The sequence below is a fragment of the Danio rerio genome, chromosome 12 (genome assembly GCF_049306965.1).
Source record: "Danio rerio strain Tuebingen ecotype United States chromosome 12, GRCz12tu, whole genome shotgun sequence".
In the NCBI taxonomy this organism is placed as follows: Eukaryota; Metazoa; Chordata; class Actinopteri; order Cypriniformes; family Danionidae; genus Danio; species Danio rerio.
The window spans coordinates 38,433,573-38,453,758 of record NC_133187.1 but is presented as its reverse complement, the minus strand read 5'-3'; the positions used below and the strand labels follow the sequence as shown (position 1 = coordinate 38,453,758).

The window sequence follows — 20,186 nt, the reverse complement described above, 5'->3', positions numbered from 1 at the left end:
AGGGCCGGTGTCCTGCATTTAGCTCTAACTTCCTCCAACACACCTGCCTGGTGGTCTAGTATACCTAGAAAGAGCTTGATTAGCTGGTTCAGGTGTGTTTAATTGGGGTTGTAACTAAAATATGCAGGACACCGGCCCTCCAGGACCGAGTTTGGACACCACTGGTCTGGAAACAAGACAAAAACCCTAGAAAAGCATTTTTGCGGTGTATTTTTATGGTAAAAATAATAAACACAAGTGGAAGGAGAGCTCCTGATAAACGTTTGAAAAGATAGCTCACCAAAAAGGAAAACTACCTCAGCATTTATTCTCCCTCATTCATCCCTCATTTTAAACACATGCACTGAATTTGCCTTTATGTTCAGTTTTTCACCTCACATCTGAGCCATTTTATGAAATTTAAAATAATCAAACTCTTTAAAATAATGTGCAACAAATCTTTAAAATATAGTATATTTATAAATAAATCAAATAATATTAATTAACACACTTGGGTTCCACAATATTGTAGCTTGTACGCCACTGCCCCTTGGCATCAAAACACATTAGCATAGTGAAACAAAGTCAAGCACTGACATGGTACTAAATATCTCAAACTACGTAGCTTGTATACAACATTTATTTATTGAATTACAACTGCAGTCAGAATATAACATACATAAAAGGCTTTTTATGCTTAGTTTTTGTCCTGTTTTTAGCCCAAATATCTAAAAATTATTCAATCAAGAAACGTTTTCTCTATCAGTAAAACATATTGCTTTTTTGACAAAATTAAGTGGGTTTTTCCTTAAAACAAGCAAAATAACTTGTTTTCATATTATTTAGCATGTTTTAAAGAACAAACTCTCTTAGGCCGTACTCACACTATGTACAGTTGCCGGGCCAAAGCACGCTTGTCCCCCCTCCCGTCTCCCCCAACGGCCCCCACTCACATTACAATCGGGCCTGGGCGCGCAAACGTCATCGATGCTGCGCTGTTCAGTAAGCCCTCTCGCTCAGCACACTGGAGATTTCTCTAGTTATATCGTTTAAGTCGTTTGATATGCAGTGACATGCAGTCAAATATTTCGCCAAACAGTCCTTAGGGATGCGGTGACACGCAGTCAGATATTTCGCTGAACAGATCCGGCACTTTTGGCACTCATAAACTGTCATAAAGCCCTCGTGCTGCAGGAATGAGGAGGTTTGCTGTCGTGCAATGAGGGGGTTTGCGTATTTAATAAACTACGGCCGTTTGCGTTCATTGAACAGTAAGATTGATTAATAAATCCACATGAAATAGTCCTTTAAAAGTAACGTCTTGCTTTCAGTTTCGGGCTTTGGCGTGTTTTGCAGTCACACTACAAAGCCCAAGTGAACCGCGCACAGGCACACCTCTTCCAACCGGGCCAGGGCCAAGTGAACCATGCCTGAGCCCAATTCAGCACACTTACACTTCTCAAATGATCCGGGAAATAAGCCTGGGCACGGTACGAATGGCATAGTGTGAGTACGCCCTTAATTTTGAAATATCATTTCTCAAAACAAGACAATACTCCTTTACGTGTCTAGAAAATGCTTCTTGGTTTAAAAAGTTTTAGATTTTTGGTCTAGAAAAAAGACAAAATAAGTAAGAAGAGAATTATTGCAGTGTATTCTTAGTAAAATTATAAATCAAATAAAAAAAGAGAGCTCCTGATGAACATTTAAAGGGATACCTTCCACCAAAAAGGAAAAATACCTCATCATATATTCTCCCTCATGTGGTTTTAAACATATGCACCAAATCTGCCTTTTTGTTCAGCTTTTCACCTCACATCTGAGCCGTTTTATGGAAAGCAGAGTCTCTTTTATTTATAATGTTATCCAGGAACCCCCTTTTCATGTGCACCCTCAATACACAGCGCCCCAGGTTTGGAGGAGGAACAGGAGGCTTGTGCGCACTCCTGCATGAAGCCTGTCTGTTGTTCACCTTTGCTTTGATTTCATGCTCATTATCTCACCATGAAGCCAGTGACCCCAGACAACAAGGCCGGTACCTGAGGGAACAATGCTGAGTCTTCAGGATTTGGGTGTCCACTGAGAAGGCTTTCAGGAGTGCTTTTCTCCACCCCCGACTTCAGACACAGTCACTGGGTGGAAAGAAAAGAGGGATACGGTGAAGCCCAATTTTCTGCAGATTAAATCAAATTAGCACAAGAGAGCTCCTGAGAGAGTGGACTTCAGGGGTGAGGGGGTGATTGCTCTTACTTTGGCCCACCCTTTGCTATCCATCGCTTTCACTTGCCGTCCGCTGCACAGCTGTTGAATGCTCAGACGGGCCCTTCCTGGAACAGGACCTCATCCACACCCTTTAGTAATGCCCTTAAGGCAATGGCGAAGAGCAGGTGGCAAGTAGAAAGAGCTGGTCAGGACGGTCACCAACAGCTGCCGGACACAAACCAATGGAATCAAAGGTACAACTTTGAAAAGTATCACGTAACTTATTTCCGCTCTGAATCACTTTGTAGTCAGACATTTGTTTTGAACAAGTGAAAAGGAAAAAAAAAAGATACTCACCACCATCTGCAAGTATCCAAAATGTGCGGTTCCTGTTTGACTGATGAAGACGCAATGTTTGCATTGCATCTGTGGATAATTGACTGTATTTATCTGAATCGATTACATTACACAGTTTACAAACAACTGGTCTTCATTTTGGAGATGATCTATATTGTTTTTAGATTGGGAGAAGAGTAGCTTAGACAGAGACAGCTCAATGCATGTACTGTACAACTGTCAATACAATCTGCTGAAGTTCAAACAGCTCAAAAAATGCTGGGTTATTTCAACCCAATTCTGGGTGTAATGCGGACTAAACCAACTCTAGAGCATTAATATGGGAAAGAAATTGGGCTGATCTGTATTTCATAAACTGCTGTTCTACTGGGATTTTCATTTTCAACTATACTTAATGTTTAGAGAAAATAGTCTGAAAGAGAAAAATATCCGGCAACTGGAAATCATGTGGCCGGAAATGTCTTGTTGATAACAGGGCCCAGATGAGAAAGGCCAGTCTAGGTCAAGCAAATAGAAAGGCACAGCCTGATCTCACGAGGAAACGTAACTATTTTAAGTTTTGTCCATTTAAATACGAGTTCAGTCATACGAAAGGAGGAATGGCACCCAACACCACCCTGAAACACAACTGCCATTAGGGGATCAGCAAATCAGTAAATTATACGAATGAGATTGAATGAATTCACAAGAATTAGCCACTAAATTAAACATTTACGAATTGCTGTGAGATTGTGTTGGAAGGCAACAAAAACTCAAATAACGAATATACAGTCAAGGGATACAAAAAAGTATATCTGGATGCTATGTAAATAAATCAGCTGAATGTGAGCTTGCAGCCAATTATAAAAAGGGAGCAGTATTAACAATAAAGTTTACTCTAAATAAAGAGAGAGGGGTCTGGATGCAGACCTGGTGCAGTGCAATCTGAGCTGTATCCAATGCTTTTTAATGGGCTCACCTGACCCCACCCCTAACCCTACCCCTCACAGTGACGTCACTCGCTCCATTTGAGTCCATTGTGTCTGACATTGCATCGCTGAGTCATGCATTCTCAGCTTGCATTATAAAGGCTGCATCTAGATACTACTGAAAAAAGGTCTCATTCAGGGGCTGATCACATTGAATGAAAGGTGTTTTTTAAATGGTTTTCTAACTCTCGCATGATCGCCCACTGAAGCTATGCAGGGCTGCGCCGGGTCAGTACCTGGATGGGAGAGTCCACAGGGGAAAAGCTAGGTTGCTGACAGAAGTAATGTTAGTGAGGCCAGCAGGGGGCGCTCAACCTGCGATATGTGTGGGTCCTAATGCCCTAGTAGTGACGGCGACTCTATACTGCACAGTAAGCGGCGTCTTTCAGATGAGACGTTAAACTGAGGTCTGGCTCTCTGTGGCCTTCGAAAAAGGGTAGGGGTTTCACACCGGCATCCTGACCAAATTTGCCCTCTGGTCTCTGTCCATCATGGCCTCCTAACCCTCACCATATCATAATTGGCTTCATAACTCTGTCTCCTCTCCATCAATCAGCTGGTATGCGTTGTGTGTGATCCGGCGCAAAATGGCTGCCGTCGCGTCATCCAGGTGGATGCTGCACACTGGTGGTAGATGAGGTGATTCTCCCCTATGTGTAAAGCGCTTTGAGTGCCCAGAAAAGCGGTATATAAAATGTAAGTAATTATTATTATTATTATTATTATTATTAATGACTGCATTTTGCTCGCTGCTTATGTGCCCTCTTTTTGACGTTGCACTCTGTCTGCACTCTTGAGTAGAAAAGCGTGCCTCTTTTTTCATTGTCCAATCAACCGAAAGCAGAGGAGGGGTTTCCGTTGAGGTGACAGCTGTGTTTGTGCTTGTATCAAGAGAACTATGGAGATGGTACACCCCTCTCACTCTCTATCAATGACAGAGTAAGTGCTCTCTGTCTGTCAATTCTCTATTGTTTTGCCGTTTCTGGTAATATTGCAGTTATAAAAATATAAACAGCAGCACTCATGCACAATACGTAGCTGATTCAGTGGTTGCGTAGTGACATAAAAAGCACATCACACTCCTTTTTTTCTTGTTTCTCGTGTTTTTAAAACCTTTATGAGTTTCTCACCTTAAAGACAGAAGATATTTTGAAAAATTCTGGCTGCTGTCATCTATTGACTTTCATAGCGGTAAAAAAAAAAAAAAAAGATTATGGCCGTCGATGGGTGCCTGCAACCAGCATCAAAATATCTTCTTTTGCATTCAACAGAAGAAACTCAAATACGTTTTGAGTGAAGGGTGAGTAAATTATGACAGAACGTTCGTTTTCTGGTTAACCGTCTCTTTAAGCGGGCTACTTGGGTGCTCCAGCACACCATCAACATCAACAATCTGTCATTTCCATAGAAGAATTAAGCAAATGCATTCATTCATTCATTTTCTTGTCGGCTTATTCCCTTTATTAATCCGGGGTCGTCACAGCGAAATGTACCGCCAATTTATCCAGCACGTTTTTACAAAGCGGATGCCCTTCCAGCCGTAACCCATCTCTGGGAAACATCCACACACACTCACTTTATGGACAATTTAGCCTAGCCAATTCACAGAGCACCTGGAGGAAATCCACACGAACGCAGGGAGAACATGCAAACTTCACACAGAAACGCCAACGGAGCCAAGGTTCGAACCAGTGACCCAGCGACCTTCTTGCTGTGAGGCAACAGCACTACCTACTGCGCCACTGCGTCGCCTTAAGCAAATGCAAATAAATAAATTAACAGACGAATGAAGGAAAACATACACAATATGATGCATTTAGAAAAAGTGTGAATGTTCTATGCTTAAATGTATAGCCTACTTTAAGCCATTGCTTATTTCAAAATACATTAAAATCAAAGACAAAATCTAACCATATGCAACTCTTGTAAAACTCAACACTAAAATTTCATGTGCTATTTTTATAAAAACAGAACCTCAACATGTTTAGTTGATAAACATCATTTGTTTAAAAGAGACAGCTTCACTCCAACTTTACGCTCAACAGTAACAAACCCCATCTCACAATTATCTTTCCACATTTCCCTAATAAGAATCAGCTAAATACAAAGAGACACAAAAAATACCATTGTTCTGTCAGAGATGTAAACAGTTTCTTCAAAGATCTTCTTTACTCAAAGTGTGTGGTAAATCTAATTTATTTTATGTCTCTCCAAATCCAGCAGAACGTGTTTACACTCCTTGTCAGCATCTCTCATTAATTAGGTGAAAGACACAGTGTTTGCATATACATGTACACAGAACTGGCTATGAACTGTCTGAAATAATCAGACTCTTTAATAATGTAGAACTATCCCTTCAAAATGTAAAGATTCATAAACAGTTCAATACATATTGATTAATTACATGCCACCATGAAAGGATCTGCAAGACATTTTAGCTTGTACGCCACTGCCCCCTAGCATCAAAACACATTCAAGCATAACAAAAGGCCACAGCAAGGTACTAATTACCTCAAACCACAGTTTGCAGATTAAATGCAACACTAGGTATTAAATTCTACATATATATTCTTATAGTAAAAGTAATACACACAAAATGACTGATAGCTCCTTATAAAAACTGAAGCTGTGCTGGAACATTGTCTACCTGGTGATTAAGACTGAAGTGATGCATATTATTTAATTTTATGTATGAAAGTTATTATACATATATTATTTTTACAGAATTTTAAATATTAAAACTGACACTTTAGGTCTTTAAATTACATTTCATTATTCAGACCCTTCTCATTGGTCAGATCAGATGCATACTCAAAGTTAGCTTTAAAGCAGTGTTTCCCAAGACTGTTCCTGAAGGCACACCAACAGTACACATTTCCAACCTCTTCCTAATCAAACACACCTGAATCAACTCAGAACATCAGAAGAGACTACAATACATAAAAATGAATAAGTCAGATAAGGAAGACATCCAAAATATGTACTGTTGGTGTGCCTCCAGAAACAGGGGTGGGAAACACTGCTTTAAGGATGACAATGGCTGTAATTCCAAACATCTTCACCTTTTGTCCCCACTGCCATTTTTGCAAACCTGCTGCTGTCTGGTACACTCTTGAAGGAAAGCCTCCATTTGTGTATCTGTCCTCAACTGAAAGACTTCAGACCTCTTGTAGGGGTCTAATTGGATGTGACGTAAACTGGACTTGCTGGTCATTTCCAAATCTTCATGGCAATGTTTAGGCATGGAAGTTTGCCTCACAAGCAATCCCTGTGGCGTTTTGTCATCTTCAAGACAAGTTACATTAAGGGGGTCGATCTTATTTACTTTCAGTGATCTCTGGGATTGTTTGGAAGTAGAGTGTGCCTGTAAGGAGCTCTGAGGGTTGAGGTCAACACTGTGCATTGTGAATGGTGTATTGGTTTCTGATGGTTTTTTGGTGCTGGTTTGAAAGGATGGCTGTCTGCATGCGTCTGGACCCCAGGCATCTCGAACTCTGGCATTCAGCTCCATGTTAGACCGAGCTGGGTCACTGTTGTGGCCCTGCTGGGAGCTTCCAGCCCTGAGCAGAATTCGTTCAGGGGTCACAGGGTGGTGAGGACCTCGCTTTCTCACCCTCTCTCGGACTGCCTTCTCACTCCGGCTGAGTACTGAGTGTTTGATGTCATTTTTAGTCTTCTTATCTTTTAATAAGATGAAGGACATTCTCATATTTCATGCAGTAACATTCATCTGCTGTACTTCTATAATAAGGGTTCCCACTTTAAGCCAAAAGTCTAATTCGCCAGCATCCAATGAAGGAAAAATAACAGGCAATTGTTGTGCTTATTAATAATTTCATATTTAAAAAACATAATAGCTTGAATATCATTTCATTATTAGCCACTTTGAGAGCAGCAATAGGTAATTTACCTAAGATATGAAAGGTACTTGGCTGCGATGTGCCACCTCTACCATATTTGATAGCACAATAGTTGTTTTACAAACTTTGCATTTAGCTTTTCTGTCATTACATTTAAACATGCAGTCTTTGAAGTAGTTATTTTTTAAGCCAGATGTCTTAAATTATATGATATCCTGGCATGTTAGCCTTAGTATAGGGTACAGTCTGGAGCGATTACCAGTTAATGAGTGTGGGGGAAAAAAACTGAGAATAAAAACAGCCAAACCTTAGCAATAGGTGTGAAACAGTACGATATTTAAAAAAAAAATATGGCAGAGAAAAGGTTTTAGTGACAAAAAACCTAGATATAAATATAATACATTTCCCCAACTTACAGTGTGTGGAATAAAGTTTTAAAATTTCCATGAGATTCTAGAAATTCTGTAAACCAGTGGGAACCCTGTGTAATGTTCTAAATATTGAAGCATTTAAATTGGGGTTACTTTCTTACCCGAGCTGCTGGTAGCAGTGCTTGGTGTGTGGCTGACTCTGTTTTGAAAGCCCTTGTATCCACTGACAGGCTTGCCTGCTGAGAGAACAGATCGGGGTCTGGTGATGAACTCAGACTGGAGGTTGATGGAGGTCCTGCTGTGACTATAAGCCTGGAGCTTACTCCACATCGCCGCCCTTGTGGACTCCCGCTGAGCAACTTAAAATACAAAAAAGCAGTGAAATGTCAACTCAGTCATCTGTTTTCCTAAGGCCTTTTATTACTCTTATTGCATTTTTTTATTTTTTGTTTACTTAATTTTTTTTTTAACTCAAACTCTCCCCCCCCCCCCTTTCTTTTTTTTAAATCAACTGCAAACTTACATTTACATTTGCCCCTATCTAACATCCAGTGCACTGATCCAAGTCATTGGCCAATACTTATTCCATGCCAGTGGTGTTTTACTCAGTTGATTGTCAGTATATAAAAGAAAACAAATATTTTCTTGTCAGAAAAAGTAAGTAAAGGATAAGGACCACACTTACACATAATGTTGTAAAGGATATTTCACCCAAATATATCATTTCCTCACTGTCCACTTGCTCCAAACATGTAAATTAATGTGTGAAATTATGAAAAATGCTGCTAACCATACAGTTGACTTTAACCATTGACCTCCATAGCACATCATGATTTTGCCAAGTACGATGCAATCCTGGAACATCATTTTTGTTCAGAAACGTAATCCACACCCATTCCTTACCCCTAAACTCAACCATAACTGGTATTCCCAAAATCAGAGGGGAATTATATTTGGATAACAATCATGTAGAAGTGCATAACATAACAGGGTATATGAAGGAATCCTAAAGGAAATTAATACCTTTTAAAGAGTTTTTAAAGACCTTCTCAGAATTTTTTAAGACTTTATCGTCACTTATCGTCTGATTGATTCTAATCAGAATCAAACCTTTAACTTAATAAAAGGTTGTTAATAAACAGTTGTAGTTAAATTAATCAATAAAGCACAACCATGCAACAGAACTCAGATAAGATTGTAAAAGACAAAGCTTGAAAGAATCAATTACGTGGTTGTTCTCAGCAACAGGCTTCAGCCTGATAATAATTTTTTTTTGTCATTTGCCTTTTATTTTGACAGGATAGTAGGTTGACAGGAAGTGAAGTGGGAGAGAGGGGGGGTGGGTAGGATCAGAAAAGGTCAGCGAGTTGGGATTCGAACTCAGGACACCCGTAGCGCTGTCGCACTATATATCAGTGCACTAACCACTAGGCTATCGTGCCGACAGGCTTCAGCATCAGTTTAAACTTGTCTTTCTACAACCAGGAATATGCAAACTTACATTTTCCAATTTTGCTCTGTTTCGCTCTTTGGTTTCACTACATGTGGAGAGCGTCACATCACCTTAATTAGCTTGGCCATACGCACCCCGGCCCAAACTAATTGCATGGATTGAGTACACTAAATATTAAACCAAATATATAATATGTATTTTTGCTTTTTTGGAGTACTTACTTTATTTTTTTTTTTAACTCAAACTCCCCTTTCTTTTTTTAAATCAACTGCAAGCAACTGCAACCAAATATATAATATGTATTTTTGCTTTTTTGGAGTCAAACACTTTGAACAACACGTGAACAAAACTTCAGACTTTTTAAAACCTTTTAAGGACCTTAATTTTCTCATAACTGATTTATTAACTTTTAATACTTTTTAAGACCCCGTGGACACCCTGCATAAACGGAAAAGGTATTCCTTAATTATGATTGGCTGATTGGATTGTTGTTTCAGGATCAACACAGATGTTGATCCAGCAACATTGTCTAGTTGTTGAAATCAGGTTAGGGGAATTGTATAGTGGGAAAATTATATACGGCGACGCAGTGGCGCAGTAGGTGGCGCTGTTGCCTCACAACAAGAAGGTCACTGAATCGCTGGTTTGATTCTTGACTCAGTTGGCGTTTCTGTGTGGAGTTTGCATGTTCTCCCTGCATTCGCGTGGGTTTCCTCCGGGTGCTCCGGTTTCCCCCAAAGTCCAAAAACATGCGGTACAGGTAAATTATGTAGGCTAAATTGTCTGTAGTGTATGAGTGTGAGTGTGAATGTGTGTGTGGATGTTTCCCAGAGATGGGTTGCGGCTGGAAGGCATCTGCTGCGTAAAAATTTGCTGGATAAGTTGGCGGTTCATTCCGCTGTGGCGACCCTGGATTAATAAAGGGACTTATCTGACAAGAAAATGAATGAAAGAAAATAATATACTGTTGATATCAGTTGTTCCTACAACCAGTTTGGTTGCCAACATTTTTCAAAATTATATCAGCACAATAAGGATTGGTAGTCACATAAAATGTTTTTATAAGAAAATTTAAAAAAAAATTTCAGTAAATAAAAAAACAAATACTAAACTTTTCAGATTTCATTTTTATTTCTATTTTTAAATATATAATTAAACAATAATAAATGTAATTTTGAATATTCTGTCTTCCCCTTGTAGAAGACTAATTGCTAGGGGTGTAAATGACCAATATGATCATCGAGTGAACTGACTTGTAAATAGGAATATCTCAAAAATCTTTCCGGAAACATGACGATACCAGAAGATTTCATCCTTTAAACAATATAATTGTAAGTGACATAAGCCCATGACATGACAAAATGATCTAAAGTCCACATAATCTGGAAACAAATGCAGATTTTTTTTGTCAGCATGATTATGTATTTCGAACTGCGACAGAATACACTATAGGGACTTCAAGCAGTGGATTAACTTGCAGAGTTAAATGTTCACCTTAAGACTAACCATGATCACTAGCAAAATAAACATTGAATTTGCACTTATTGTCCACTGTTATCCAGCATTAGAAACTGCATTCTGTGAAATAAATTTGACAGACTATAGGCCTTTTGAAACAGACTATAGGCCTACCTTGTGCATGCTGCATATTTGTAGTTGAGAGGTTTTTAGAATGATGTGGATGACTTTTTAGGCCGGATGAGCCCCCTTGAGTCGCCCGCTCAGTGCTCCTTGGCACATTCTTAGGGGAGACGTGGAACTGCTCAGTTAAATCCCTCACAGCTCTGGCAGAGTAGTCCCACTGAACCTCAGCAAACTGAAGCATCAGAACACTGCCTCTGGTGTTTACAACCACACTGAGGAGCATGACAGAAATCATCCATCAAGCCATATTACAACATCTTTTTCCAATTGCATAACATTAGAAGAAAGAACAGCATCATAAAATTGTGTTTATAAAACTGAGTAATATATCCGGACACAGGGTAAACTCACGTGTTGTGGTGCATGTGCAGAGAAAGCACGGGGCATTGCTTCATGTTTGTCTTGATAACTCTCAGACAATCTCCATTAAGAAAGTTGAAGATCCGGATCTTTCCATCCATGCAACCGGTAATGATTCGCAGGAACAGAAAAGACATTGCCAACACCTCTCTAAGAATCATAATAGAGGCATAATTATTAACTATATTAAACATTACTGATGACAATTAGCTTTTTGGTCACTGATGCTTTGGTCACTTTGGATGCTGGAAGGTCCGCAGGCACTTCTTAAAGCTACTATTGGTGCTCCAGGCCTTGACGACACCATCTGAACCTCCAGACAGGATATGCCACTGATCGAAGCACAAACACAACACTGCCCCCTGGTGGCCACTGATTTGCTATGAAGAGAAAGATATAAGAACTTAAAAGTTGTTCCATAGAAAAAATGGTAATTCGTCTGAAGAGTGACATTGTTTTAGGATTAATGCTACTTTGCTAAGATCAAAAAGCATTTGCTTGTGCATAAGATCACTGATCATCTCTCACCCTTATAAGCAATGCTGTCTGGATGCTCCATATCCTGATCTGACCTCCAGAACAACTGCTGATCACCAGCGTTTCACTCATCTTCACGCACATGATTGGTTTAGGGTGTTTAAACTTCAGATTCTCAACACACTTTCCAGTCTGTAGATTCCACACTGTGATGAATATAGACACACAATATTTACAGTTATTAGTCGTCCTGAATTATTGGCCCCCCTGTATATTTTTTTTCCTAATTTCTGTTTAACAGAAAGATTTTTTTAGCACATTTCTAACCATAGTTTTAATAACTAATTTCTAAAGAACTGATTTCTTTTATCTTTGACATGATGACAGTACAAAATATTTCACTAGATATTTTTCAAGACACTAGTATTTTGCTTAAAGTGCAATTTAAAGGCTTGACTAGGTTAATTAGGCACATTAGGATATTTAGGGAAGTCATTGTATAACGATGGTTTGTTCTGTAGAAAATGAAAAATAAATATTGCTTAAGGGGGCTAATAATATTGATGTTAAAGTGTTTATAAAAAATTCTAAACTGCTTTTATCTAGCTGAAATAAAACAAATGTGACTTTCTCCAGAAGAAAAATTATTAAAGGAAATACTGTGAAAAAATCTTGGCTTTGTTTAACATTGTTTGGAAAATGTTTGAAAAAGAAAAAAAATTCACAGAAGGGCTAATAACTTTGGTTTCACTGTATAGAATGCATCCTTAAATTATTGACAGACACTTTTTCCAAATTTTGTTAAGTGACAGCCTTATTCCAAAATGCTATAAATACATTATTTTTACCAGAATTCTATAAACAATACCCCATAATGACATTGTGAAAGTTGCTTCTTTAAATTCAGTTTCAGTTCATATTATAACTGTTACAGTTTTATCCTCTTTAATATTATCATATTAGCTATGAACTTCTAAAATTGACTTTTATTGTGCCTGGTGTGAATTTCCTGTAAAAAGCATCATTCAAATCAAAGCCACTTACCTTTAACTCTACAGTCTTTGGCTCCAGAGACCAGCCTATCTCCAACCAAATCAAGGCAGTTTATAGTCCCAAAATGTCCATGAAAAATCATCATACACATGCCTGTTTTCAGGTTCCAGCACCTTCAAAAGCAGTAGAGAATTAAAGCACAATATTCTTTATTGCCAACACTGTAAAAATGCTGGGTTCCACACAATTTCTACATGTTGTCCTAACACAATTGATTAAGTTATCTGATTCATTTTTACAAATTTAAGTGAATTAAAATTTTAAGCCCCCCAACCCCCCAAAACAAACAAAAAAAAACCTAACAATGGTGTTTTTATCTCATTCATTCATTTTCTTTTCAGCTTAGTCACTTTATTAAATAGGGTCGCCACAGCTGATGAATGGCCAACTTATTCAGCATATGTTTTGTGCAGCAGATGCCATTTCAGCTGCAACCCATCACTGGGAAACACCCATACAGTACGTTCATTCAGACACATACACTACAGAGAATTTAACTTATCCAATTCACCAATAGTGCATGTCTTTGGACTGTGGGGGAAACCAGAGGACCCAGAGGAAACTTTTGCAAACACGGGGAGAACATAAAAACTCTGCACAGAAAAGCCAACTGGTCCTCGCTCAAACCAGCAACCTTCTTGCTGTGAAGCGACAGGGCAACCCACTGTGCCATCTTGTTTCAACTAATTTTAAAGTAATTTAAACATTTTAAGTAGTTTGAACGAGCAGCAAAAGTCATTGTTTGAGTGATCTATCATCTTAATTTTTGAAACAGCATAATAATGTCTGACTAACCTGATACTGAGATCATAGCTGGCGCTGATAACCAGGTCTTTCTCTTCACAAACAAGGACTGCTCTTACACTACCTGAATGTCCTTGAATTACTAGAGGAAGCTCTTTCAGTGATCCGATATGCAGCAACCTGATGGTTCGATCCCTGGAGCCAACAGCCACCAACTGCCCTCCAGCATAATGCATCACTCTACTGCCATCTTCTCTATATAGAGGTCATGGATGAAAATGCTTTGTATGCCAAACAATTTTGAGAGGTATATTTAGAATGACGTTAGATAGCATATTAAAAGACGCTAGAGCACAACAGTGCAGCACCAAAACAATAAATTAATTGTTATTTTGAATCTTTATACTATATATATATATATATATACATTATATATATATATATATATATATATATATATATATATATATATATATATTATATATATATATATATATATATATACACACACATTATATATATATATATATATATATATATATATATATATATATATATATATATATATATATATATATATATATATATATATATATAGTATTTGTAGATTCATTTGATAGTAATAAGCAATATTTAATTAAGTTACATATTTAAGTAATTTTGCTATCGTACATTCTACCAAGTTCTTAAAAGAAATTCTACCTTTCTAACAGGACAGAGGTGTTATACACTCCACAGTATACATTGCGTTCTTCTAACTGGATTTTTTCAGTTTTAAAGCCTTTATAGAGAGAATCCAAAACCTGCCCTTGAGACTAGAAACACAAGAATAAGCAAAATGAACATGATGTTATAACACATTATTACATTTTAGTTTTAGTGCAGAATACAGTAGATTACTTTCATTACCTGTGTATGTCTAGGTGAAGTACCTCCATGCTGAAAGTGCTTGTCCCCTTCACTGATGGGGACTAAAACCTCACAGATCTTAGCATATACAGGGTTGACCTTAGATGTTGAGTTACCCTGAAAATGAATACAGATGACCAGGTTTTAAATACTGCAATCATAATGGTAAACTACTTTCAGCTGACAAAACTAACTCATCACAATACACACATTTTTATTAGGTGCTTTTGCTGTAAATCACTTAATATTACGTTTAAACATTATTGCTAATACCATGTTTTAACAGCTGAACTGCAGGTTCTATTTGATCATTATAGATTCTATAAAAAAAAAAAGACGTATTACCTGGAAAATCATGGCCTGTTTCTTAACCCTCTTCTTTACTTCCATCTCGGTTAAGATCTCCTCAGTTAGGGACTGCCAGTGTTTTGACACACGCCTGCAGCTGGACAGCGAGACCTTATCCAATTGCCCTAGTTTCAGGAGTGACATCTGCATTTAAATAGTGTTGTGCTTCAATTATTTTTAGCTGCATTTATTTATTTATTTATTATTTTTAAAAAGCCTAATTTAAACTTTTAGTGTTGCCATGTCCATTTATATTAAGAAACTATTATTAAGCATTTCAGGGCTCACGCTATGCAATTTATTGAGTAAATACACTAGGATGCATTTTGTAATATTTTGGTAACGTCTGTGGCTTTTTTCCAAGATACAGCATCAGAGTTTATGTAAGAATTGGAAACAGGAATAAGTGAAAATATACCATGTTCACTGTTATTTCATGCACTGCAAATAGTCTACTGTATATAAGAAATATTCTTATTTAATGTGTTTACGTAATGAGCAGATCTGCAGTTTAGGGTGTTCATTTTGGTGCAAAATTTGATTGTTGCTCCCATACTAACCCTAACCTAAGCCATTAGACAGTTAAATAAGGCACAGACTAAAGCAGAGGTGTTTCTGTCTCTTGTAGTTTAATTTTATATATCATTCGGACTATTTATTATTATAGTTTTTTTGCTTTTTTTTTTGGTTGTTCATTTATCTTACAGAATAGATGGTTTATTTGTTTAATTCATATATATATATATATATATATATATATATATATATATATATATATATATATATATATATATATATTGAGCTGAGGACTAGACACCTGAAAACTTGTGTTTTGTGCATCTAATGTTTTATACTTATACTTTTATGGTGCCTGTTTGTTGTTATTATATGTAAAATTTTGTGTCTTGAATGAGGACTCTTGACTGCAAAACAAATCTACCTTTTGGTTTCAACAAAGTAACCTAACCTAATAAATTGCCTAACTGTGTGTGTGTGTGTGTGTGTGTGTGTGTGTGTGTGTGTGTGTGTGTGTGTGTGTGTGTGTGTGTGTGTGTGTGTGTGTGCGTGTGTGTGTGTGTGTGTGTAGAAAACAGGATTAAGAACTACGGTGAACTGACAACTAAAATTTGACAGTATGTGGCCTACATAGTATTTGGGCAATGTAACTAGAGGTATTTGGACCCAAAAACTGTGATATGAGTTTACATGAGTTAACAAGATAGTTAGTTAGATAGTTAGATCTTACAGTCAGATAGTTATGTCTGTGCTTTGAGAAAACTTGACTTACCCAAAGTCATCTTTGCGATGTTGACTGGCAGCCTTCGAATGAAATCTATGTGACAGCTGACCCCCGACAGGGATTTTGATGACCTGGGAACGACGGTGAGGGCAGGATCAGGACCATCACAACTGTCTGAGTCCAGCTCAACCTGATTACAGATACTCTTCAGAGATTTGGAGTCCTTTACTGAATGAATGAATGAATGAATGAATGAATGAATGAATGAATGAATGAATGAATGAATGAATGAACGAAGCAGATCCAACCACTTTTAAAAATACTTCTTTTTAAAATAAATATAAAGTATCTAATCATTTAAATAATAAATGGGAATGTTTAAAAGAGAATTAAACAATACTCCTGTTTTACTCAGTTTTGAAAAAAAAAAAAAAAACATAATATTTTTTTTACTAATGTAACCCCGCCAGTCCTACGCCACCAAACCCGGTCCGAGCTGGTGTCAAACCGGCGACCTTCCGCATGGGAGTCAGTTGCTCTAACAAGGAGACCATGGCATCTAGCATCTGTTGCTAGAGCACCTTTAGAGGTCAGAGGAGTGAGGTTTACCTGCACAGCAGTTACTAGCTGGCCTCCGTTACATTTACAACATTTGAACATATGCATAGTCTGTCCAAAAATCATATAAAGTAGATATTCTTATATTAAATATTATTTTTAAATAAAGTAAAAAAACAAAAAAAAAAAACAGAAATAATATGCAAAAAAGCTCACTACTCACTCAGTTTAGAATATTCCAAGGTATTATTTTGACCGCCCTGATGAGGCAGATCAAGTGATTCATATAAAGCACAAGCTTGGATGAGAGGATTCAGATCGGGATGCTCACCTGAACTGAACAAACAGCTTACAAAGAGCAACCAAATAAAATCTATAGTCAGGCAACATTTAATATTATTATTAATAGATTATGTTTACAAACTTTACTAAAAAAAAAACATTGGGATAAATATTAAGTTTTGTTTTACTATATCTGGTTCAACAAACTCTGATATAAACATACTTTATACAATATCTGTTGGGTTATATAGTTGTGCAGTATATACATTTTTGAGAAGTGGCTGTCGTTTATGCCACCACTGTAATATAACAGTACTTTTATTTATTTTTGTATTATTATTATATATATATATATATTTTTTTACAAAATGCACCTTTCAAACATTTTTATTCATGAGTTTTTGGTTGCTGAAAATATCTCAACATTTTTAAAATAAAATACATTTACTTGATCCCAAAATGACTTGGGGAATCGAATTATGCTCAAAATAAAGCGCATGCTTAAATTACAAAAATAACTGTTGGTTAGTTTTATTTGTTTTAAGAATTTGAAACATTATTATGATTCATTTATTTTCTAATATGCAAAAATCAATATGATACAGTTTTGCTTTTAAATAAAATAAACATACATTGATCTAAAAATATTTTAATATGTGTACTGGAAAATAAGTAAAGAATAATAAATATTTTTTTATTTAATATGCCTAACATTTAACAAAAATTATAAAGGTCCACACCATTTCTACCGTATTTAAATTGGTAATATGTTATGGCATTTATTATGACAACAGTGTATAGTTAGCAGTGATATGTGCATTCTTACCAGAATTACTGAATTGCAAAAATCTGTGTTTCTCCCAAATGATCAGGACACGCACAAGATTCCCTAGCATGTGCAAAAGATGGGTGTCACATAATGTCAAGAGCCCCAGCACATACTTAGACTTGGTCCAATCTGGGCTCTTCCTGAACCATTCCCACGTCTCCAGTACATCAAGTCCATGTATTTTTCCATCCGGACCTCCTCCATCCATGCTCCACATGGTGTCCTCTGGCAGGGCTCTGGACCTGGCATAAGTATAATCTTTCCCTGAAGTCACTTGCAAAACACTTTGAAGACTCTCTAGGATTTGAAGACTTTGGCACCGCACCAGGATACCAGTAATAAACCTCTTCCGAGAATCCCATCCAGCCTTGTTTATCCACTCAGCGATGTGGTGTAGTTGTTCAGAAAGGATACAAGTCTGACAGCGTCCACAAATGTTAAAATCTCCATCCTCTCCTCTACAAGACCATTCGAGTACTGAATCTCCAGCTTCACCCCTTAAACATTTTACCCCAGTCATCTTAATGATCTAAAAACCCACACAAATACGTGGTTTTTAAAACGGTGTATGGGTTAGGGATTATAAATAATGCAAATTGTTCGATTCAAGTGTCTTCAGACGTCAGTTTACGCCCTCCTAGAAACACTTCACACAAACTTACGACGCTTGTTGCCGAGCGACATCAACAAAAGCACTTCAGTTCACAAAATCACATACCACACCTTTCAAATACACTAATTAACAGACGTTTACAATGTTATCTACAAAGAAGTGTATTATAAAAAGACTATCATTCGGCAAAAAAATGCTTCCATGTAGTAAACGCTCTGAAGTTGTGGCAGTTTCAGTGAAACTTTGTGGTTGGTTTCCATAGTTTCTGCGGAGAGAGATTTGTCGGCGGCTGTGGATCAAGGCAAGGGGTGTGTGAGTGAATAAATATTAAAAATAATCTTGTTAATTATAATTTTACAATGCAAAAAAACGCATCAGTGTATTACTGTGGTTAATGGATGTATTGATTCACCACAATCACGTGAATCTTTTGAATCCCTGCTAAAAAGATTTATTCAGAGTTGATCATGGTGACAAACGAATCATTTTTGCTTTCTTTTTCTGTTAGAATGTTTCCTTCTTTTTATTGGTTGGCTACTCAGAAGAGAACATATGCCAGAACAATACTGTACATAATGTTTACTGTTAATTCCCAGTTTTAATTACAAGCAACGTTAAGTGAAGCAGTTAAACTCTGTAAATCAAATTAAGCATGCTTTCTTTATCGTGTGTCTACAACTTTTCGTCTTATATAACTTTTCGTATATAACTTTAACGTTATAGCTTTCGTCTTATTTTTAGTTTTTAAAATCCAACTGAATCATTCTCAATGTGTTCGTTAAAAAACCGAAACCATCTATCGTGTTCCTTTTAAAATTATTAAATTAGCATAGAATAAAAAACTTTGTATTGTCGTCATCAAACATTTTATTTATACATATTTGATAAATTAATTTTCCTAATATCCCCAAACTGAATCGACATGCTTGTGTAGTAGTTTCAGCCTATAGGCTATTCCTCACTCTAGAAAATGATTGGCTCCTGCAACTGTCAGTCTTCACAGCGAAAGCAATCACTAGAGAGAAGTTTGATGAAGGAAGAAAAAGCAAATGCAGCGCATCATAAATACAAAAAGGCGGTAATCTCGTCATAGTCTGTAGATGTACAGTAGTAAGAAAGACTTGAAAAATGGCAGGTTTTAATTATATTTGCATCACTGAAATGTGGTCATGTTCCTATATTTTGTCAAGTGACTTCGATTGATTCAGTTGACGTCTAGTGATTCAGATTTAGCGGCGCCTGTATGGTAAGATGCAAGCTTTCAGACGTTCAGAGACCACTGACCACAAGTATGAGCATCCTCTTGTGAGGGTCTTTCATCCCGTAATCCAGGGGTGTCCAAACTCGGTCTTGGAGGTCCGGTGTACAGCAGATTTTAGCTTCAACTTGGCTCAACACACCTGCATGTTTCTAAAAGAGCTTGTTAGCCCAGGTGTGTCTGATTGGGGTTGGAACTAAACTTTGCAGCACACCGGCCCTCCACGACCAAGTGTGGACAACCCTGCCGTAATCTATATGCTGTTAAAAATTATACTATAAATGTAACTAAAATATAATTTTTTAAAGCATTATTATACTTATCACATTATTTTAAACGAATGATTTATGATTGTGTGTTTATTTTATCCTACTGAATTTATTATTATTATTAATACTATTATTATTAATTTCATTCATTTATTTTCTTTTCGGCTTAGTCCCTTTATTAATCTGGGGTTTCCACAGCGGAATGAAACGCCAACTTATCAAGCACGTTTTTACACAGCGGATGCCTTTTCAGCAGCAACCCATCAATGGGAAAATTATTATTATTATGTTTTTTTTACTGTGCAATTTGCATTGTGTCTAGGATAGAGTAAATGCGCATCCAAATTAGCATCTTTCTCCAGCACCGAAGTTCTTCATATCGACCAGATGATGTCACTGTTACTCTTTCCAC

General features: G+C 37.1%; 2 protein-coding genes across 37 annotated transcripts in view; one reads left to right on the top strand and one right to left on the bottom strand.

The window, feature by feature from the left end:
* Nucleotides 1-5,686: 5,686 nt before the first annotated feature.
* On the bottom strand, nt 5,687-19,640 carry fbxw10 (F-box and WD repeat domain containing 10). Of its 17 annotated transcripts, none has more exons than XM_073918795.1 (14): nt 17,632-18,165; nt 16,747-16,871; nt 16,014-16,193; nt 14,723-14,869; nt 14,378-14,494; nt 14,171-14,283; nt 13,520-13,723; nt 12,716-12,837; nt 11,723-11,877; nt 11,432-11,574; nt 11,186-11,344; nt 10,823-11,046; nt 7,899-8,096; nt 5,687-7,187 (listed from the first exon to the last, which is right to left on the bottom strand). In XM_073918795.1, the coding sequence occupies exons 4-14, from the start codon at nt 14,867-14,869 to the stop codon at nt 6,565-6,567; spliced, it is 2,205 nt and encodes a 734-aa protein (XP_073774896.1). In that variant the 5' UTR covers nt 16,014-16,193; nt 16,747-16,871; nt 17,632-18,165; the 3' UTR covers nt 5,687-6,564. The 17 variants fall into 17 exon arrangements, with proteins under 17 accessions (XP_073774896.1, XP_073774894.1, XP_073774890.1 ...); XM_073918793.1 differs by having other exon boundaries at nt 14,723-14,850; XM_073918789.1 differs by lacking the exon at nt 16,747-16,871 and having other exon boundaries at nt 5,687-6,350; nt 7,891-8,096; nt 14,723-14,850; nt 17,632-19,640.
* unc13d (unc-13 homolog D (C. elegans)) overlaps nt 18,297-20,186 on the top strand; it is a 48,542-nt gene continuing 46,652 nt past the window's right edge. For 2 of the 20 annotated variants that reach the window (XM_073918764.1, XM_073918768.1), the window contains exon 1: nt 18,300-18,555. The gene's annotated coding sequence lies outside the window, so the exon portion shown is untranslated. Of the gene's footprint in view, nt 18,560-19,239; nt 19,494-20,186 lie in introns of those variants that run through there. The other 18 variants (XM_009306839.4, XM_073918769.1, XM_073918773.1 and 15 more) reach the window with 14 other exon arrangements.